The sequence below is a fragment of the Carcharodon carcharias genome, chromosome 1 (genome assembly GCF_017639515.1).
Source record: "Carcharodon carcharias isolate sCarCar2 chromosome 1, sCarCar2.pri, whole genome shotgun sequence".
In the NCBI taxonomy this organism is placed as follows: domain Eukaryota; kingdom Metazoa; phylum Chordata; class Chondrichthyes; order Lamniformes; family Lamnidae; genus Carcharodon; species Carcharodon carcharias.
In genome coordinates this window covers 246,672,840-246,695,970 of record NC_054467.1, presented here as the reverse complement: position 1 = coordinate 246,695,970, position 23,131 = coordinate 246,672,840, and the positions used below count along the sequence as shown (strand labels likewise).

At 44.5% G+C, this 23,131-nt stretch overlaps 1 protein-coding gene across 3 annotated transcripts in view; it reads right to left on the bottom strand.

The window, feature by feature from the left end:
- The window catches only part of dnaaf9 (dynein axonemal assembly factor 9), a 237,916-nt gene that overhangs the window by 40,955 nt on the left and 173,830 nt on the right, over positions 1-23,131 (bottom strand). For all 3 annotated transcript variants that reach the window (XM_041190151.1, XM_041190158.1, XM_041190167.1), the window contains 3 exons: positions 13,076-13,164; positions 8,005-8,163; positions 6,447-6,572 (listed from right to left, as the gene is read on the bottom strand). In XM_041190151.1, the coding sequence (XP_041046085.1) occupies positions 6,447-6,572; positions 8,005-8,163; positions 13,076-13,164 (374 nt within the window). The remainder of the gene's footprint in view (positions 1-6,446; positions 6,573-8,004; positions 8,164-13,075; positions 13,165-23,131) is intronic.

The window sequence follows — 23,131 nt, the reverse complement described above, 5'->3', positions numbered from 1 at the left end:
ATGTACTAAAGCCTTTGATTTTCAAAGCTCCAATGAAAATTATCAGTTTTTCAAGCCTCTCTTCATATGGGTGCAGTCATGGCACTGAACTGACAATCCAGATGCAGTCAAATAGAATTCACTAAATCTGCTAATTGCGGGAGATCATAACAAAAAAAAATCTGACCATGAAAGCTATCAGATTGTTCTAAAAATTCAGTTTACAGCCTAGCGTATACATGATAATACATGATTGAATCTGAATCTGAACGTTTTCTGAACTGGCCTAGAAAATGACTCAGTTTAAGACAAGCTGGGGTGGGCAATAAGTGTGATCTTGCTTTTCCCTCATTCTAACAAACACATTTTTTAAAAACTATAACTTCTCCTAAGTTGAAAGAGTGTATACAGCTAATGTACCAGAATACAACTGTTTTTTTAAGATTAGTTATTTAAAACTGCAGTGCTTAAACTATGCCAGATATAGGTGTTGCTGTCATGAGGCTCTTTAACATCTAATTTGCGGCTCCCAACCATGTCCAGTTGAATCGCATTAAGATGAAAACAACCTTCAAAAAAAGTAGAAGAAGAGCCACGTTTTTAATGTGAGCATAAAAAGCTAATAATTATGCTGCACTTTACAGTTTCAAATGATTATTTAAACAAAAATTATGTTCTAAATAAACTTGAAGTGGTATAGTTACACCATGTTTATAGATAATGCCTTTGGTTCAAGTTTTATGGTTGCAACCATTATTGTTTCTGTTATAGCTGAGACAAATTATGAATGTGATTTTAGCTTTTTTTTAAAAATCACAAGAATCAATAGTCAAAAAATTGCCTTGAATCTTAAAATCTAGTTAAAATTTCTTTTGAAGGTGACCTTACTGACAGTTATAGTAAAAAGTCAAAAATGCTATACTCAATTAGTTCTACTTTAATTTTGATGTTTTTAATAAGTAATTAATTTTATGCATTGAATTTGTTTGATTTATGCAAATTATGCATTCTACAGAGGCTCTTGGAAATTTGCTAAGTATTTGGTTTAGAAATGCTGAATTTTCCTCTTGCAACTCCTAATTGTTTTAGAGAAAGATTCTTGACACAGGTCATCAATTTATCAGTTAACATGAGCATGGTTCAACATAGTCTTCTGGATGAGTGGAGAGAGGAATTTTCCGGAGTTCCTTTTGGTTCTATGTAATTTTCTTGGCCTCTGCCAGATTACCTATTTCCTGAGTGATAGGAAATGTCTACTCATGATGCTCTAGAAACCATGAATGTTAATGAACCAGGTCGTCTTTTCTTCCCAATTTTCACATGCTCATAATCTTTACCCTTCGTCCCAAAGTATGCTATCAACATTAAATTTCATTTTCAACTTTCTCACCATACTTAATTTCAAATTATCTGCAATATTAAAATAATTGAGGAAGAGGAAGGAAGAGAATACTGGATGACATAAATTGAAAAAGTTTTCGGAAGATGAATTGGCACAGGATAGAGAGATATGAACAAGACTATGGGAAGAATTTTCTCCCCGTCGGATGGGCCGGTTGGGAGCGGGTGCGGAGCTGATCGCCACCCGCGAATGGCTTGCACACCGCCATTTTATGTGGGCAGGCCAATTGAGGTCCACCCAGCATGACACGCACTTGGAAGCACTCAGCGCTACCTGTGCAGGTGGGGGGAGAAGGGAGAATCGGGGCCTGCGCTCTTTCGCACACGTGCGCACAATTAATAAAAAATTTTATTTAATTTATAAACCCTTCATGAAACCTCATCCCGCCTCTGGATCAGGTTTCATGAGAAATGCAAAGGCCGCCTGGGCTCTTCGCTTGCCCGCCAACCTTAAGGTTGGGCAGGTAGCTCTGACAATTGCTTTAATTAGTTAATTAATGGCCTTAACAGGCCTTTGACAGTTCAGCAGGTATGCAGCAGATTCTGGTGCGCCCCCGCCAAATGGAAGATGAGAATGACACACAGTGATGTCGGGATACACGCCCAATGTCACCGTGCGCCATTTTACGCGTTGGCGTGCGGGGTCCACCCCCGCACGCTGACCAGAAGATTCTGCCCAATGAGCCAAGGACCTGCTTTCAGGCAGAGCAGGTTTTTGACTATTGATTCTTGTGGTTTATTTTAAAAGCTAAAAGCACATTCAGAATAAGTTATTGTCTCAGCTATAATATAAACAGTCATGGTTGCAACCTTAAAACTTGAACCAAAGGCATTACCTAGAACCATGGTGGAACTATACCATCTCCAGTTTATTTAGAACATGATGATGAGTAAAAGAAAGTTTTTAAAAATCAAGACTATCCGTAATTCTTGGCTTGCTCATATTATCCTGATTTTTTTGTGATCTTATAGGTTGAAACCCTCCAAAGGAAACAAAAAAAAGCAAAAGGCCTATTTATAAAATCAGAAGCCTGAGCCATTTCTGGCTCCAATGTCTAAAATTGTTACAAACAGCTCACTAAACATTATCTAGGCTGGGCAGCACTGCAGTCTGGACTGTACAGTGTATGTGCTGCCCAAAATTCAGTAGTGATCATCCAAGAGAAAAACTTTGCTACAAAACAATAAAATTAGAAATATTTTACAGCAAAACTGAAGTAATCACATAAAGGGAAAATAAACATCCTCCAAGGATATGTAAATAAGAGGGTAGTAAGAGATAGGGTAGGACAAAGAGGGTGACATTTGCTGGTTCCAGGTGCAAGGCAAGGTTAGAATACTTAATAAGTACTTCATATCAGTGTTTACTAAGAAAGAGGATGCTGACAAAGTATCAGTAGAAGCAGAGATGGTAGAGGTAATGGATGGGATGAAAACTGATAGGCAGGATGTATGAAAAAGGCTGGTTATACTTAAGAGTAGATAAGTTGCCTGGTCTGGATGGCTTACATACAAGGTTGTTAAACAAAATGGTGGTGGGGATAGTGAAGGGTTGCCATAATCTTCCAATCTTCCCTACAAACAGGGAGGTACCAAAGGATTAATGAATGGCAAATGTGACACCCTTATTCAAGGAAGATACTTCAAGTAAATACAGGTTTATCAGTAGTGTGGGTAAGGTTTTAGAAATAATAATTCGGGGAAAAAATCAGCAGCCATCTGGAAAGGTTTGAGTTAATAAAGCACAGATTTCAGTCCCAGGATATCACTGCAGGCTGACTGTGATCATGGTTGAGGAGAAGAAAGCGCAGGTTTCCAAGAAGGGTGCCAAGAAAGCGCAAAAAAAGTTGCCCGCGAAGGGTGGCAAGAAGAAGAAAAGATCCAGGAAAGAAAGTTACTCCATCTACATCTACAAAGTGATGAAGCAGGTTCACCCTGACATCAGCATCTTCTCCAAGGTCATGAGCATCATGAACTCGTTTGTGAACGATATTTTCGAGTGCATCATGGGTGAGGCTTCCCGCCTGGCCCATTACAACAAGCGCAGCACCGTCAGCTCCCGGGAGGTCCAGACCGCCATGCGTCTGCTGCTGCCTGGGGAACTGGCCAAGCACGCCGTGTCGGAAGGGACAAAGGCGGTGACCAAGTACCCCAGTTCCAAGTAAGACTCCGCAATGGACTGACAAAACATTCAAAACATAATGGACATCACTGCAGGAGTTCCTCAGGGTAGTGTCCTAGGCACAACTATCTTCAGCTGCTTCATCAATGGCCTTGCCTCCATCATAAGGTCAGAGGTGGGGATGTTCACTGAAGATTTCACAATGTTCAGCACCATTTGCAACTCCTCAGGTACTGAAGCAGTCTGTATCCATGTGCAACAAGACCTAGACATCATGCCAGCTTGGGCTGATAAGTGACAAATAACATTTGGAACGCACAAATACCAGGCAATGACAATCTCCAACAAGAGAAAATCTAACCATATCCCCTTAACATTCAATGGTATTATCATCACTGAATCCCCCTCTATCAACATCCTAGGGGTTTACCATTGCCCAGAAACTGGAGCTGGACCAGCCATATAAATGCTGTGGCTACAAGAGCAGGCCAGAAGCTGGGAGTGCTGCAGTGAGTAACTCGCCTCCTGACACCATAAAGGCTGCCACCAGCTACAAAGCACAAGCCAAGAGCATGATAGAACACTCTCCACTTGCCTGGATGAGTGCAGGTCTAACAATCTTTGAGAAGCGCAATACCATCCAGGACAAAACAACCCATTGATTGGCGCCCTATCCACCAGCTTAAACATGACGTAAAGTGGCAGCAGGGTCTACCATCTACAAGATGCACCGCAACAGCTCGCTAAGCTTCCTTTGTCAGCACTTTCCAAACATGTGACCTCTACCTCCTAGAAGGACAGGGGCAGCAGATCCACGGGAACGCAATGACCTGTAAGTTCCCCTCGGAGCCACACACCATCCCTACTTGGAATTATATTACTGCTCCTTCACTGTGAGTGGATCAAACTCCTGAAATTCCCTTCCTGAAAGCACTGTGCGTGTACCGACACCACATGGACTGTAGCAATTCAAGAAGGCAGCTCACCACCACCTTCTCAAGGGAAATTAAGGAACGGTAACAAAATTTTAAAAGGCAGATCTTGCATGATTAATCTAACTGAAGTAGGGTAGAAGGTTAATGAAGGGAGAGGAATGGATGTCATCCATACGGGCAGGATTTTCCCCTCATTGGGCGGGCCTGGGAGCGGTCGTGAAATGGTCCGTCACCCCCGACCGCAATTTCACGCTAGCTGGCCAATGAAATGCACGCTGAGAGCTCAACGCTGCCGGGGTGCAGTCGGGGGCAGTGCGAGCGCTGTAGTGTGTGCATTCACAGGGGTGCGCTCAGTGAAAGCTCCCTGAAGGCACAGAGCTGCCTCAGGGAGCTGAAGATTTTTAACATGAAAAATAAGGAAAACATGTCCCCACATGTGACTCTGTCACATGAAGAGGCATGTGAAAAATCAGTTTAAAAATTTTTTATTGTTTTTTTTTAGTCACTGTTTTTAGTCAATGCCCATGGATGAAGTTTCACAAAAAACGCAAAGGCTGCCCAGCTTATTCGCCCACCTGCCAACTGTAAGGTTGGATGGGCAGTGAAAAATTCAGTTTAATTAATTGATTAATGGGCTTAAGTGCCCTCTTAATTGTTGGCGGACACGCTGCCGACTCTTGCGCGCACCTGCCGACTGAAATATAGCACGAGTGTGCAATGACGTTGGGACACTCGTCCGATGTCACCGTGTGTGCACCCTAAGCCGAGCTGAAAATCCTGCCCTATGGATATTAGAAAAGCCTTTGACAAAGTGCAACATAAACATAAAGTGTTAACAAAACTGGGGCTCATGGAATAGGAGGGGCAGTGCCAGTTTGAATAAAGAAGTTGGCTTGACAGAAAACAACAAGGTATTTTTCAGACTGGAGGATGGTAGACAGTGGGATTCCCTAAGGGACAGTGCTAGGGCCACTTTTTTTTTTTTACTTTTTTACGGTATGTCAATGACTTGGATAATGGATTACAGAGTAAAATCTTAAAATTTGCCAATGATACCAAACTTGGAGTTGGGTGTTGGAATAGCTAAATTTACAAGATAAAAAGGGCATGGATGAAGATCAGCAGATGAGGTGAGGCAGGGGCAGAGTCAAGAAATTTTACAAAGGTGAAAATGGGTGATACCAATGTGGCAGATATGCTGTCGGGAACTCATCTCTATGTCAAATCCAACACTAGGGAAGCGACCAGTCTGGTTCAACTTCAGACAGCTGCCAAGGTAAAGGTGGCTGGGGAACCGAGTTTCTGACAGGTGTCAAAAGCTGCTGTCTTTATATTTAATTGGAGGAGATTTCTGCTCATTCAGCACTGAATGTCAAACAAGCAGTCTGACAATTCAGAGGCAGTGAAAGTTTTGAGGGGGGAGGTTTCGGGGTAGACTTGAGTATTATCAACGTACAACTGTGGAAACTGAGGTTGTGTTTTCAGATGTGTCGCTGAGGGGTAGCTTGTAGATGAAAAACAGAAGAGGTCAAGGATAAATCTTTGAGGACACCAGAAGTAACTGTTCGGGTACAGGGAGAAAAGCGCTTAGAGGTAATTCTCTGGTTACAAATGGACAAGTAAGGATGGAAAAGCAAAATAGGATGGATGCTGAAAATCTGAAATCAAAACAGAAGTGATGGAAATACTCAGTAGGTCTGGCATCAGTTGAAGAGAAAAGAGCTAACATTTCAACACAGTGCCAGATCTCATCTCAGCACTCAACTTGCTTTTGACAGATTAGCCTCAATTAACCAAAATCAATATTTGAAAATCTGATCCATGATTAAGCTACAGCTGAAATGAATCTTACCTTTAAGTACATCAAACCTGCATATACAGAATGGTTTTAGATCAATATGTAATATATTTCAAAAGGATGATTAGTATCAATTTACTTAAAGTTAGCAAAGAGGAAAAATTCCAAAAGTTGCTAGATTTAAAATATTAAGCAAGCACTTTAAAGGCACCTGTGTTCCATAGTCGAGCACTGTGGGTCAACACAGGCAGTGATAGCGCCAATGACGAACGCAGACTGAACTTCAGCGTCTGGATGCATCTGGATAGCCTGCACAACATCAATAACATCTGTGTATCTAGGAAAAAACAAAGTGTATGCGTGTGAATTGAAAGTTAGTTACAAGAACAGCAGCAACATCTCATCGCAGTGTGACAAGTTGAAGGGTTCCGAGAAAAGACTGAACCAGCCTCATGCATTTCCCATCAGTAGTTGTGCGGTAGACACTTTTATTTTGAACAATTATACATTCTAATTGAAGCACTTCATTGGAAGAACAATCTAAGCACTTAGGCCATTTAAATCACCCTCCAAAACAAACTGGAGGTACAACAAACCTTCAAATGTCCTTTCCGAACAGATGAGTCAAGAATCAGGAATCAAGTCAACTGGGTTAAGCTTGTACAGGTCTTGATGGAAGATTTCAAAAATTATACATAAACAGAAAAAAAGTAAATCTTGAAATGGAAGAGTCAAAAATATCCCCCATACCGAATAGAACCGTTTCCTGAAACATTTATTTCTCTTTAACTTTTCTTTATTTATTTGTTCCTTTTCTACATTCAGTTCGGCCTCATTTTTAACTGAATTAAGTTTCTTTATCTTATAAACTTTTAGCTGAATTTTCATTCATACACAGCAAAACAATCAAAAAGTAAGCAATCTCTGCCTTCGCATCACAGTACTACTAACTCCACAGTGGATGGGTAGTATTGCTCCTGCCCTTCCAAATAGAATCTCAGAATACTTACAGTGCAGAAGGAGGCCATACAACCCATCATATCCATGCTGGCTCCCTGCAAGAACAACTCAGCTAGGTGCACTCCCCTGTTCCTTGCCCGTAGCCCTGCAATTTTACTCACTTCAAACAATGTCCAATTCCTTACCAAAAGCCACAACTGAATATGCCTCCTCTCTCAGGCAGCACATTCTAGATCCAACCACAAACTGTGTTGCCTTTGGTTCTTTTGCCACTCAGCTTAAATCCATATCCTCCGGTTCAAGACCCTTCTGCCAATGGGAACGATTCCTCACCATCTACTTTTTCCGGACCACTCAATCTCTAACAAGTCTCCTTTCAATCAATCTATCTATCTATGTAACTGAAGTTCCTCATCTCTGAAAACATTCTCATAAATTTTTTTAAATTATTTGCTCATGGGATGAGGGCATCGCTGGCTAGGCCAGTATTTATTGCCCATCCTGAATTGCCCTTGTTCAGAGGGCATTTAAGGGTCAACCACATTGCCCTGGAGTCACGTCGGCCAGACCAGATAAGGACAACAGATTTTCTTCCCTAAAGGATATTAGTGAACCAGATGGATTTTCACAACAATCGACAATCATAGTCATCATTAGATTTTTAATTCCAAATTTTTATTGAAATCAAATTTCACCATCTGCCGTGGCAGGATTTTAACCTGGGTCTCTGGATTACTAGTCCAGCGACAATACCCTACGCCATTGCCTCCCCTGCAAAGCACATCCTAGCTACTCTATATTACACTCACCCTGGTGTAACAATCAGTAGCCTCACTTTCTTTCTTGAGTACACAGATTGACGAACAGTCCTATTCCGCCATGCTTCAAGAACACTTGAAAGATAACGATGGATTTGCCCAACATTGAATGGCTCACAGTTATCTGGCATCTGACGGTAAACTGACCACCTATAATGAAAGAAGCCCATAATTAGTTGCAAGAAAAGTGATTGTAATAGTTTAGATTTCAGGTCAGTGACTCTGATTTTCCCTCCAAAAATTATGCCAGACTTGAGTATTTCTAGCATCTGCAGTATTTTGCTTCTCAATGTGGCATTTGTTAATCATGCTTAATACTGATGTTTTAGAACTAAATGATAGATATGGGCATTTCATTTATAATGCATTAATAACATTCTTATGACAAGTCGTTAAGTTTTAATCTGATTATGCCCTTCATTTTGCTACCAATACATTTTCAAAGTGTAATGCATTGCTGGACCAATACAACACAATCAGAAAGCAAACTGGAACATGAACAAGGAACTTGATACTTAGTTGCATAAAATAATGTAATCACTTGTTTTGGGCTACCACAATCAACTTGGTGTATTCTTTTGGTTTTCAACAACATGTAATACTGCTAGTTTTCACATGTTTTTATCTAAGATTTTTTGAAGTGATGCTTCACCTGGGCCAGATGGATTACACCCCAGAGTTCTGAAGGAGATAGCTGAAAAGATAGTGGAGGCGTTTGTGATGATCTTTCAGGAATCACTGGAGTCAGGGAGGGTCGCAGAGGACTGGAAAATCGCTAATGTAACCCCCCTGTTTAAGAAGGGAGTGAGGCAAAAGACGGGTAATTACAGGCCGATTAGCCTGACCTCGGTCACTGGTAAGATTTTAGAGTCCATTATTAAGGATGAGATTTCAGAATACTTGGAAGTGCATGGTAAAATTGGGCAAAGTCAGCATGGTTTCATCAAGGGCAGGTCATGCCTAACAAATCTGTTAGAATTCTTTGAAGGGGTTACAAGTAGGTTAGACAAAGGAGAGCCAATGGATGTTATCTACTTGGACTTCCAGAAAGCCTTTGACAAGGTGCCACACAGGAGGCTGCTCAGTAAGATAAGAGCCCATGGTGTTAGGGGCAAGGTATTAGCATGGATAGAAGATTGGCTGTCTGGCAGAAGGCAGAGAGTGGGGATAAGGGACTTCCAAGTATTCCATGCACTTCCAAGTATTCTGAAATCTCATCCTTAATAATGGACTCTAAAATCTTACCAGTGACCGAGGTCAAGCTAATCGGCCTGTAATTACCCGTCTTTTGCCTCACTCTCTTCTTAAACAGGGGGGTTACATTAGCGATTTTCCAGTCCTCTGCGACCCTCCCTGACTCCAAGATCATCACAAACGCCTCCACTATCTTTTCAGCTATCTCCTTCAGAACTCTGGGGTGTAATCCATCTGGTCAGGATGGCGGCTGGTGACTAGTGGACTTCCGCAGGGGTCAGTGTTGGGACCACAACTTTTCACTTTATACATTAATGATCTAGATGAAGGAACTGAGGGCATCCTGGCTAAGTTTGCAGATGATACAAAGATAGGTGGAGGGACAGGTAGTATTGAGGAGGCAGGGAGACTGCAGAAGGATTTGGACAGGTTAGGAGAATGGGCAAAGAAGTGGCAGATGGAATACAACCTGGAGAAGTGTGAGGTCATGCACTTTGGTAGGAAGAATAGAGGCATGGACTATTTTCTAAATGGGGAGAGAATTTAGAAATCTGGAGTGCAAAGGGACTTGGGAGTCCTAGTCCAGGATTCTCTTAAGGTTAACTTGCAGGTTGCGTCAGTAGTTAGGAAGGCAAATGCAATATTGGCATTTATTTCGAGAGGACTAGAATATAAAAGCAGGGATGTGCTGCTGAGTCTTTATAAGGCTCTGGTCAGACCACATTTAGAATATTGTGAGTAATTTTGGGCCCCGTATCTCAGGAAGGATGTGCTGGTCCTGGAGAGGGTCCAGAGGAGGTTCACGAGAACGATCCCAGGAATGAAAGGAACGTTTGAGGATTCTGGGTCTATACTCGATGGAGTTTAGAAGGACGAGGGGGGATCTGATTGAAACTTACAGAATACTGAAAGGCCTGGATAGCGTGGACGTGGGGAAGATGTTTTCATTAGTAGGAGAGACTAGGAACCGAGGGTACAGCCTCAGAGTAAGAGGAAGACCTTTTAGAACAGAGATGAGGAGAAACTTCTTTAGCCAGAGAGTGGTGAATCTATGGAATTCATTGCCACAGAAGGCTGTGGAGGCCAGGTCATTGAGTGTATTTAAGACCGAGATAGATAGGTTCTTGATTGGTTAGGGGATCAAAGGTTACGGGGAGAAGGCAGGAGAATGGGGTTGAGCAACTTATCAGCCATGATTGAATGGCAGAGCAGACTCGATGGGCCGATTGGCCTAATTTCTGCTCCTATGTCTTATGGAAGCTACACTTATTATTTCAGATTTTCAACTTCAAAGTCTTTTTATTTGTTGCTGACAAAAAAGGACATGCTACCAAAGCTTTTTGTCTTGCACTCATCAGGATAGTTTGCAAGAATTTTCCAACAGTAATGTGGAAACAACAATTTATACTGCATGAGAAGAGTGCTGATTGGTTGGCAAGTGGTGGAGGCGTTGCCATCGAGGATATCGCATGGAACAGTTAACTATCTAGCTTTTCAACATCAAACCGGACAGGTTGACTCTGATGCGAACACATTGGACAGAGTGCAGAAGAGGTTTACAAGAATGGTTCCAGGGATGAGACACTTCAGTCATGAGGAAAGATCAGAGAAGTTGGGACTGTTTTCCTTGGAGAGGAGAAAGCTAAGACGAGACTTAACAGAAGTTTTCAAAATCATGAGGGGTCTGGACGGGATAGGGAGAAACTGTTCTCACTCATAAATGGATCGAGAACCAGAGGGCACAGTTTTAAAGTGTTCTGCAAAAGAAGCAAATGTGAGGTGAGAAAAAACTTTTTCAGACAGCGAGTCGTTAAGAGTTTGGAATGCACTGCCTGGAACTGTGGTGGAGGCAGGTTCAACTGAGGCATTCAAGAGGACATTGGATGGTTATTTAAATAGAAACAATGTGCAGGGTTACAGGGAAAAGACAAGAGATTGGCACTAAGTGAAAATGCTCAGGGAGCTGGTGTAAACATGATGGGCCAATTCTGTGATTGGTCAAGGCATTGGCCTGGGGAATGAACCAAGGAATGACTGTTCCCTAAACTTTTGTTTAGTTGAAAAGGGCACAACGTGTGCACATGCTCCTTTTGGCTGCAAAGGATGAAGTACGGCGTGTGAATATATGTGCCTTCTACCATGTGTAAGTGAGCCTCACTGAAAGCACAAATGACAATCTTAAATTAGTATTCAGTATAATTCTCTTAATATTGTTTAGCAAGTGTTTTCGAGTCGCAGAATCACTCTAATGTTGGACACTACATTTTGAGTTTTGCAAACACGGACTCGTTGAGTACGGTCATTATTTTGCCTATTGCAAACAGCTGAAGTGATGTGCTATTTGATATAATCCTCCAATAGTTGGGACATACGGCCTATACAACTGGCATTACACAAGCACTGAAATTCGTATACCACACTGCTCATCAATGTGATAGCTAGAATATCTTTTTGGCTTGATGGCAGCATCCTGATAGTTGAAAATTCCACTCGTGTCACTACTGCAGAGTAACAGTGTACAACGGCCAGCTTTATCTCTTACTCAAATTTCTGAGACATCTTACCCTTCCAGGGTAATCTGAGATAGACTGGGCACTTTCAGGAGTGAAAAAGACAGCCTTATGCCCATTCTTGCTATTTATTTAATCTCATACTTGAACATTTGGAACCAAGATATGGAGAAGCACATAAGTGGCCTAACATTAATCTTACCCTGACGAGTGATGTTGGATGCAAGCTACTATATTTGGGAAAGGTACAAGAACAGAAAACAAATTTTTTCATATTCATTCATGGGATGTGAGCGTCGCTGGCTACATCAGCATTATGGCCCATCCCTAACAGCCCATGAGAAGATGGCGGTGAGCTGCCTTCTTGAACTGCTGCAGTCCATGTGGTGTAGGTGCACCCACGGTGCTGTTAGGGAGTTCCAGGAATTTGACGTAGCGACAGTGAAGGAACGACAATATATTTCCAAATCAGGATGGTGAGTGAATTCGAGGGAAACTTGCAGGTGGTGTTCCCATGTACCTGCTGCCCTTGTCTTTCTAGATGGTAATGGTTGTAGGTTTGGAAGGTGCTATCGAAGGAGCCTTGGTGAGTTCCCGTAGTGCATCTTGTAGGTGGTACACACTGCTGCCATCATGCATCGATGGTGGAGGGAGTGAATGTTTCTGGATGGGGTGCCAATCAAATGGGCTGCTTTGTCCTGGATGGTGTCAAATTTCTTGAATGTTGTTGGAACTGTATTAATTCAGTCAAGTAGAGAGTATCCCATCACTTGTGCCTTGTAGATGGTAGAGAGGCTTTGGGGAGTCAGGTGGTGAGTGACTCGCCACAGGATTCCTGGCCTCTGACCTGCTCTTGCAGCCACAGTATTTATATGGTTACTCCAGTTCAGTTTCTGGTCAATGGTAACCCCCAAGAGGCTGATATAGGGGATTCGGCAATAGCAATGTCACTAAATGTCTAAAGGTGATGGTTGGATTCACTATTTTTGGAGGTGCTCATTGCCTGCCACTTGCGGGGCATGAATGTTACTTGCCACTTGTCAGTCCAAACCTGGATAATGTCCAGGTCTTGCTGCATCTGTGCATGGGCTGCTTCAGTATCTGAGGATTCCCGAATGTGAACAATGTGCAATCGTCAGCCCAGATCCCCACTTCTGACCATATAATGGAAGGAAGGGCATTGATGAAGCAGCTAAGAGGGTTGGGTCTAAGATACTACCCTGAGGAACTCTGATGCCCTGGAACTGAGATGATTGGCCTTCAGCCTCTATTACATTACACTGACCTCTATTACATTAAGTGCTCTAGGTTGTAAACTCCAAAGTAAAACTGACTGCTTAAGTTATTAATTTACTGACCTTGCATGTTCTTGATTCAGATTGACAATATAGGTACAAAGATCTTCTTTATAACTACCAGGTAGACCTGCAATAATAGTGATCACCATCTGAAAGAAACACCAAGAAATCCATTTATATGAGACATTGCTGCAGGTATTGGCAATTTCAATATTGAAAATTAAATAATAGTTTGCAGAATCAGTGCAAAACTAAACATTTATAGAAAAGGAATCTACTACAAAATATTTGACAATTTTTACATTCCAGTAAGGTCGTTTGCTTCTATGGTAGTTGAATTACTTAACAATGTGATGCAATGCAGTGGATTGGACACATTTTACCAACCTATTTAGCCTTTGCCAGTTGTAGCACAACACGAAAAGGGAAAAGGAAGGTAGCAGTTTTATTTTGTGTAACCAAAGGTAAGAATGATATTTTCTCTTTTTTTTCATTCATGGGGTGTGGATATTGCTGGCTAGAGCAGCATTTATTGCCCATCTCTAATTACCCTCAAGGTGGTGGTGGTCTGCTTTCTTGAACCACATGCACCCACAGTGCTGTTAGGGAGGGAGTTGAAGGATTTTGACCCAGTGACAGTGAAGGAACGGCGATATATTTCCAAATCAGGATGGTGAGTGACTTGGAGGCGAACTTCTAGGCAATGGTATTCCTATGTGGCTGCTGCCTTTGTTCTTTTAAATGGTAGTGGGTGTGAATTTGGAAGGTGCTGTCTGAGCAGCCTTGGTGAGTTCTCGCAGTGCATCTTGTAGATGGTATACACTGCTTCCCACTGTGCATCAGTGGTGGAGGGAGTGAATGTTTGTGGATGGGGTGCCAATTAAGTGGGCTGCCTTGTCCTCAATTGTGTCAAGTGTTGTTGGAGCTGCACTCGTGCAAGCAAGTGGAGAGTATTCCATCACACTCCTAACTTGTGCCTTGCAGATGGTAGAGAGGCTTTGGTGAGGGTGGGGGTGGTCAGGAGGTGAGTTACTAGCCGCAGAATTCCTAACCTCTGACATGCTCTTGTAGCCACTGTATTTATAGGGCTAGTCCAGTTCAGTTTCTGGTCAATGGTAACCCACAAGACGTTCATAATGGGGGATTCAGCAATGGTAAGGCCATTGAATGTCAAGGAGCAATGGCTGGATTCCCTCTTGTTGGAGATGGTCATTGCCTGGCACCTATGTGCCATAAACGTTACTTGCCACTTGTCAACCCAAGCCTGAATATTTTCCAGGTCTTGTTACATTTAGACATGGACTGCTTCAGTATATGAGGAGTCACAAATGGAGCTAGACATTGTGCAATCAGCAGCGGACATCCCCACTTCTGACCTTATGATGGAAGGCCACTGATGAAGCAGCTTATAATGGTTGGGCCGAGGACACTGCCCTAAGGAACTGCTGCAGTGGTGCCCTGGAACTGAGATGATTGACCTCCAACAATCACAACCATCTTCCTTTGTGCTAGGTATGGCTCCAACTGGCAGAGAGTTTTCCCCATGACGCCCATTGACTACAGTTTTATTAGGGATCCCTGATATTATACCCAGTCAAATGCTGCCTTGATGTCAAGGGTAGTCACTCTCACCGTACCTCTGGAGTTCAGCTCTTTCTCCATGTTGGAACCAAGGCTGTAAAGAGGTCAGGGGCAGAATGACATTGATGGAACCCAAACTAAGCATCCGTGAGCAAGTTATTGATAAGCAAGTGCAGCTTGATAGCATTATTGATGACACCTTCCATTACTTTACTAATGGTCAAGAATAGGCCTATTGGGCTGTAATCACCCTGCTTTTTGTGTACAGGACTTACCTGGGCAATTTTCCACATTGCCGGGTAGATGCTGGTGTTATAGCTGCACTGGAACAGCTTGTCCAGGGGCACAGAAAGTTCTGGATCACAAGTCTTAAGTACTATTGCCCGAATATTGTCAGGACCCATAGCTTTTGCAGCGTCCAGTGCCTTCAGCCGTTTCCTGATATCAGGTTGAGTGAATCGAATTGACTCAAGGGTGGTAACTGTGATGCTGGGGACTTCCGGAAGAGGCTGAGAAGGATCGTCCACTCAGCAATTCTGACTGAAGATCGCTGCTCTTGCTTCAGCCTTATCTTTTGCACTGATGTACTGGGCTCCCCCATCATTGAGGATGGAGATATTTGCGGAGCTTCCTCCTCCAGTGAGTTGTTCAGCTGTCCACCACCATTCGCAAATGGATGTGCCAGGAATGCAGAACTTAGATCGAATCAGTTGGTTGTGGAATTGCTTAGATCTGTATATCGCTTACCGCTTATGCTGCTTGGCCTGCAAGTAGTCCTATGTTGTAGCTTCACTAATTAACACATCATTTTTGGGTATGACTGGTGCTGCTCCTGGCATGTCCTCCTGCACTCTTCATTGAACTAGGTTTGAACCCCTGGTTTGGTAATGGTAGAGTGAAGGATATGCGGGCCATGAGGTAACAGATTGTGGTTGAGTACAATTCTGCTGCTGCTGATGGACCACAGGGCCTCATGGATCTTAGTCTTGAGTTGTTAGATCTGTACATCCCATTTAGCACAGTGTTAGTGCCACACAACATGATGGAGGGTATCCTTAAAGTGAAGACAGGACTTTGTCTACACAAGGATTATGTGGTAGTCATTCCTACTGATACTGCCATGAACAGATGCATCTGCGGCAGGCAGGTTGTTAAGGATGAGGTCAAGTATGTTTTCCCTCTTGTTGGTTCCCTGTCAGAGACCCAGTCTAGCAGTTATGTCCTTCTGAACTCAGCCAGCTTGGTTAGTAGTGGTGCTACCGAGCCCACTCATGGTGATGGATATCGAAGTCCCCCACACAGAGTACATTCTGCGCCCTTCCTATGCTTCCTTCAAGTTGTGTACAACATGGAGGAGTACTCATTCCTTAGCTGAGGGGGGAAGAGCACATGGTAATCAGCAGGAGGTTTCCTTGTTTGACCTGATGCCATGAAACTTCGTGGGGTCTGGAGTCGATGTTGAAGACTCCCAGGGCAACTCCTTCCCAACTGTATACCACTGTACTGCCACCTCTGCTGGGTCTGTCCTGCCGGTGAGACAGGGCATACCCAGGGATGGTGACAGTGGGATCTGTAAGGTATGATTTCGTGAGTATGACGATGTCAGGCTGTTGCCTGACTGGTCTGTGAGACAGCTCTCCCAATTTTGGCATAAGCCTACAGATGTTATTAAGGTGGGCTTTGCAAGGTCGACAAGGTCGGTCTGTCCATTTCTTTCCTTACTGGCTTGCTAGGCCATTTCAGAGGGCATTTAAGAGTCAACCACATTGCTTTGGGTCTAGAGTCACATGTGGGTAAAGGCAACAGATTTCCTTCCCTAAAGGACATTAGTGAACCAGATGGGTTTTTACAACAATCAACAGTGGTTTCATGGTCATCATTTGACTTTTAATTCCAGGTAGTTATTGAAATCAAATTCCACCATCTCGCTGGTGGGATTCAAACCCAGGTCCCAGAGCATTAATCTTTGGACTACTAGTCCAGTGACAAACCAGTACCTCCCCTATAAAATCCTGTCCCATTCTACAAAGCACTGTGAAGGGAAATGGTAGCCCAATAAAAAAAAATTAACCATAAGTTAATTGTATAAATTAAGTGTGGGGCATTCATTGGACAATTATTTGTGCACATATAGAGAGGACTTAGTGCCCCTTTAAAGGGGCTAACTTGTTTATTAGTTAATTTGTTAATTAGTTTTTTTTTATTGGCATACTCAAAAACAGTAGAAAGTGAATTTATTGACACCAGTAGCGGGTTGTTGAGTTAGCAGCTATATATTTGTAATGTCTCACTTTGTGAATAAATAAATACAGATCAACTTCTGGTCATCTCCTTGGCTATAAGAAATTTATCATTATATGCATTCACTTACTCATTGTTTCAATTCAGTCTTTGTTTTCTTCCTTGAATTGATTTTAAATTGTCCCGAGCCAGGTCCCACAAACATTGGGAGAAAGTATTTAATCAACCTGGCAATACATCTTAGATCTCTAATAGTTTTTGCAATAGGTTTACAATACTGGTCATGAATCTTCAGAGATTCATTCACTACAATATCGAGTTCTGTCCCAACAACATTAAGTTTACAGCCCTGTGTGACATGCTGAAATGGATGTTTAAGATGGAACCACACAAAATTTTTATGAAGGAAGATAATTAAAACAAAACTAAGAATCTAACCCAGGAATGAATTATCAACATCAGTCAATGACACTGATTCATGGAAAAAATGAGAGAACGGATTCCCTAAACAACTTAAAATCCAGCAATCCCAAACAATAAAAACAGAACATAACTTTTTAGTCACTATAAGCTAATTGGCCTAAGCATAACAGGAATGCAATTTCTGGAACACTAGTCAAAATTGCAAGAGATGTAAATTGAAGTTATCTGATTCAATAACTTTCACTCAAAGTTGTGAACATGCCTGTATTTTTACCATCCTCCAATGATAACAATGGGCGGAATTGTCTGTGCCTGCTGGCATCAGGCATGCTCTGTAGCTTGAGCAGACAATATGGCGAGAGGGCCAAAAATTAGTTTGACAACATTGTGAAACCAGTTTTTGATCATCTGCTCAGCCCGTCGATGGTGGGCCCTATTTTCTGCCAATGGACATTGGGCAGCTCATTGTAATAACATCAGCATCTCATTATAAGGCTAGCCCACTGGACTCATCACCCCCTGCTGGATCGTCCGCCCACGTCGGCATAATCGTACGCTGACATGTTTCACAACAGCATATAAAAGGCATGCACTTGGCGGACAGCACTTTGAGGGGAACTTGGAGGAGAGGGCAAAAAAAGTTGCAGTATGCTTGCGAAGGCCATGGAGCAGTCACTGCTGGAAGTGCTCACAGACCTAACCAAGAGAGGTTTTTAGTACACCTATGCTAAACCACACATCTCTCTCTCTCATTTTGCAGGAGTACATCAGGATCATGGAGCCTGGTGAACTAGCTGTCTGCCTCCTGGCATACAGAGAGTGAAGATGACAGAGAGGAAAGCGACTGGGGCGCCTGGCTGCACTGAGGGAGGAGCAGTGCCCTCTGGAGAGGGACCACTGGGGCTCCCTCACCCACCACTGAACAGCTACAGCGAGCTGTCGCTGGGTGGTGCCTAGCTAGATCAAGAGTCTATAGACACCGCCTTTCATTCCTGCAGATGACCGACAACCAGTGTCGCCAAAGACTGCACATGGCTAGGGAACTGGTCGGTCACGTCTGCCAGCTGCTGCAGGATTTGGCGCCACGTGGACATGGAAGGCATCCACTGCCAGTGGCCATGAAGTGACAGCAGCGCTCAATTTCTACATCAATGGCTCCTTTCAAGCTCCACAGGTGGCCTCTTTGGGGTATTACAAGCCCCCACTCACAAATGTATCCATGAGATCCCTTCGCAAGGGCACACAACTTTGTGCAATTCATCCGGGATCAGGAAGACCAGCAGCCAAGAGTGATTGGATTAGCCCAGATCTCAGGATTCCCACAGGCGCAGGGTGCCATCGGCTGCACTCATGTGGCACTCAGATCTCCATTGCAATACACGGTCAACTATGTTAACTGCAAGGGATTCCATTCACTGAATGTGCAACCAGTGTGCAACCACAACAAACGCATCCTGCAGGTCTGCATACATTTTCCAGGGACTGTGCATAGCTCCTACATTCTCAGTTGGTCACAAATCCCTGACATCTTCCAGAGTCCACAGAGGCCATGGCATACAAGGCTATGGGCTTAGTGCTGGAAAATGGGATTAGAATAGTTAGGTACTTGTTTAAACAGCGCAGACTCGATGGGCCAAAGGGCCTTTTTCTGTGCTGTAGACCTCTATGACTCTATGTCTGCAGGGATGTCTCCTTGGGGACAAGGGCTTCCTGCAGAGGGCGTGGCTGATGACACCCACACGGAGGCCTCAGACTGCAGCAGAGTGAAGGTATAACGAGGCTCATGCTGCAACTCACAGCTTGGTGGAGCAAACCATCAGGATGCTGGAAATGAGGTTCTGGTGCCTGGACTGGTCTGATGGAGTCCTTGCCATTTAGCCAACAGAGGATGTCATCATTGTCATCACCTGCTGCAACCGTTACAACCTGGCGCTGCCAACGGGCAGACAAGTTGGCTGAGGAAGAGATGTAGGAGCTGGAGGTCTCCTCCAATGAGGACATCAATGGTGATGAGGCGGAGGAGGTCCTCGAAGGCAATAATGACAGCGATGAGGTCCTTGCACTGACCAGACGAGGCAGGCACTCTCGGGAGGCCCTCATAGCTGCTAGATTTGTGGAAGATGATGACAACGATGGCCTGCAGTGAGGGCACTCCATAGGTCTTCACATAGCCTCTGAGAATGTCTGGCTGAGGGCAGCTTGCTTCCACTCTGTGATCAGGGTCATATCGTACACATGCAGCCATGAAACATTAGAAGCATCTTATCCTTTGTCTGCCTTCAGCACCTGAGCCCTTCAGGAACACAGCATCACTGGTGACAGATGCTGAAGAGATGGGGGCCAGCTCCACCTTTAAGGAGTTGTGGGCACACAGAAAAAATGACGGAACTCCGTGATGCCTGTCCACGACATTCTGGCAGCAATGGCAAGCATCATTGAGATGCAGGCATCAGTAATGTGTCCAGGGAGTGTGAGGCCAGACCATTACTTTGGTCTGAAGGCAGTACAAAGAGGCTCTGGACTGAGACACCTGCCTTTGTCCTGTGCAGAAAGGTTTCACATCTGAGTGATACGAACACTGCTCATCAGAACAAGGAGCCATAGACAGGGAGACATTCTTGGGAATTTATTGACAACAGTGAACATTATATACAAGCGATAAACACCCCTGCACAGGCTGTGCAACTACAACTTAACCTTCCTAACCCTGCCGCTACAACTTGCTGCTCCTTGTATATCCACAGCAGAGGTGGAGCCAGCTTGCTGACTTAATTGTCTGTGATGACCATGCGGGCATCCTCTGGAGGGCTGAGACCTGGTGGGCCCCAGCCTGCTTTCAGGGTCCTGCCTTGTGGCAGTGGCATCTTCTTCACTCTGTGGAATTGGAGCTGCCGAGGTCACAGGAAGAGAGGATTCGGATGGGTCAGAAACTTCTGGAGTCACCTGGAGGGATGGCCCCAGGGGGTACACCTGCTGATCCTCCTCTCTATGGGTGCCTAAGGGCCCCTGGCTGACTCCTTGAGGAGAGGGGATAGCTAGAGTGAGATTGGGCTGCCCCGCACTCCTCTCGTGAACACACTGTTGGAGGCCAACTGTGCAGACGTGACGTTCTGGACTGCCATCCTACCAGTGTTAACCTTGGTGCGCTGGCGCTATCATCACAACCTGAAGGCAAATGGAGTCCTCCATTGTGCCTTGCAATCTGAGGAGTGCATCGGACATCCCTTTCTGGTGTTCGCTTTGCAGCTCTAGCAACTGTGACATGACCGAGTCCAGAGGCTTGGCATCTGACTTGGACTCAGCAAATTTCTGGCTCCAGCAGTCCACTGAGTGCCAGGGACTTGGGAAGTCCCAGCAGTTGCCTGCTGTGGATCAGGCTGTGCGATGTGCTCATCAGGTTGTGATCTCGTGGTTACTCTAAATCTAGGTCCCATCGAGGTGTGTGCCTCTGCGCTGGTGGAGGGTGTGGGCGAATGCTGTGATGGGACTTCAAGGAGGGTGCCTTCGGATTCCTCTTCAGAGATTTCTTCAGGACTTGATTGGAGGCCCTGGGTCATGGGCTCCATCGGCTGCTTGGCAGGTGTGCCTGCGAAAGCAAGGATTATTAATTATTGTATGGCAGTGGCCTGTGAAAGAGGACACGTCACTCAAAGCAGGCTTGTCTGATGGATGTTGCACTTGGTAGAGCACCGCCGACCTCACTGTCAACACAGGAATGGTCCAGGACCTCACCAGCCAGATGGATGGGTCTGTTTTCAAAGTCCTTGAGGACCTTGATTTCAGGCATTCCTCCACTGGTATGTGACCTTGTCCTGTTGTCATGAGCCAGCTTGTCCTGCATGAATAGAGATGCAGAGAATGTTAGTAAGGCGCCTGCCAAGCCAGATGATAAGTATGCCTAGCCTGTGTGTGTGGTGAGTGGTTCCATGGACAGGATGAGGACAATGAAGGTGGATGAGAGACAGTGAATGGTGTTGTCCCTTGAACTGGCAGTGAATGAGTACCTTGTGGATGTGTGATATGTTTGTGAGTGTGTGAGCCGAGAGTGATAAGAGTGACTTACCCTGGTGGAACAGAGATCATCGTTCATCCCCCTGTGGCACTGGATGTCTGTCCTCTTTTGCAGGACATTGGCGCTGACCACCGCTACCAGAGGCTCCCAAGCTGGATTGGTAATGTTGCTGCCCATCCAGCGGCCAGGATGGGGGTACAGGACATCACAGCGAGCCTCCACTTTATCCAAAAGGTGCTCAAGGGACGCATCACTAAACCTGGTGGCTGCAGTCATTTTGCCTTTTGGGGCCATGTCTTCCATGTAGCAGTAGTGGGCTGGAAGCACTGAGATGTGTGCACACGGCTGTACTTTAAATATGGCGTTCGGCTTGATGAAGTAGTGAGGTGATGGTGTGGCGGGCGAATGAGAGCCCACCATTGAAACGTTGTGTTTCTCAGGAATGAATAATTAATGCGGTGAATTTGGGACAATATGGTGTGAAAAGCCGCCACTGCAGTCTGCAGGTAAAACATCGTTTTACCTGCCTGCTGCCACACTTAGTGCGAGCCTGAAAGGATTCCACCCAATGTTAATGTTAGTGAAACATGTCTGAAAGATTAACTTCTCAGGTCAGGTCGAGATCAGTATATCTTGAATTTCACAACTTCACAAACATTCATACAAGCTAAACTGAAGGTTTAGCCTTTTGTTTTCCGATGTGTTTGTCGCCCTCAAAAAATGTGAGCTCAATAGAATCGTCATTTTAATAGATCCAAAACAACTTACATTATATATAGCACCTCTGAAGTAATAAAACGTCCCAAGGCACTTCATAGGAGATACTGGGAAGAATTTTATGGAGGCGACAAGGTTCTCGGCTGCCGGCTGGACAGCTGCGAGAGACCTCCATTGTATCCTTTCGGAAGGCCTGCCAAAACAAGAGCCATTCACTGGCAAGCCTTCGATGGGATTAAGATCCTCGAGGTGTGAAGTTACGTCCTCAGAGAGCCGCTGACAATTCAGAGGCCAGCAGCTCGATTTAATAGCAGAAACATGCTGCCCAAACGATACTCCTGGAGGCCCAGAATCGCATAATGATGGCAGAGGGAGTTCGGCAGCAAGGGCAGAGGGTGGCTCTCATGGCCGCCCCTGATTCTTCCCTCCCTAATCCCTTCCAGATGCTGGGTCCTTCAATCAGGTACTGAATGTTTTTGAACAAGGAACCTCCCTCTGGGAGGCCACATGCAATCCACACAAGTTTGCACTTAAGGACTTCAATTGGCGGTGGTGTGGGAAGGCCGTCCAAGGGCCTTCCTGCCACCAAGTTAATCAGGGTCACCCCCTCACCATCCCTCCCAATGAAATGCCCTCCCCATCTCCAAACTCACCAAGATCGAGAGCATAAAATACCACCCATTAAGTCGGATGACCTAAAGCTTGATTGAAGAGGCAATCTTAACAAGTGTCTTAAAGGAGGAACGCGAGGTAGAGGGACAGGGAAGTGTAAGGTACACTAGAGTTTAGGGCCTAGGCAACTGAAGGTATTGGCACCAATGGTGGTGCTTTAAGTTGGAAATGAACAAGAGGCCAGAATTAGGGGACACATATCTCTGAGGGTTATGGGGCTGGAGGGAATTACAGAGACAGGGAAAGGTAAGGCCATGGAAGGATTTTAAACAAACTCCCAGCCACCTCTTGCTGTTTTAAACTGTAAAAATCCCAGCTCTCCTCTTGCTGTCTTAAACTGAAAATCCTGGTTCTCCTCTCGCTGTTTCACACCGAAAAGCCCAACCCTCTTCTTGCTGTTTCACACTGTGAAAATCCTGGCTCTCCTCTTGCTGTCTTAAACAGTAAAAATCCCAGTTCTCCTCTCGCTG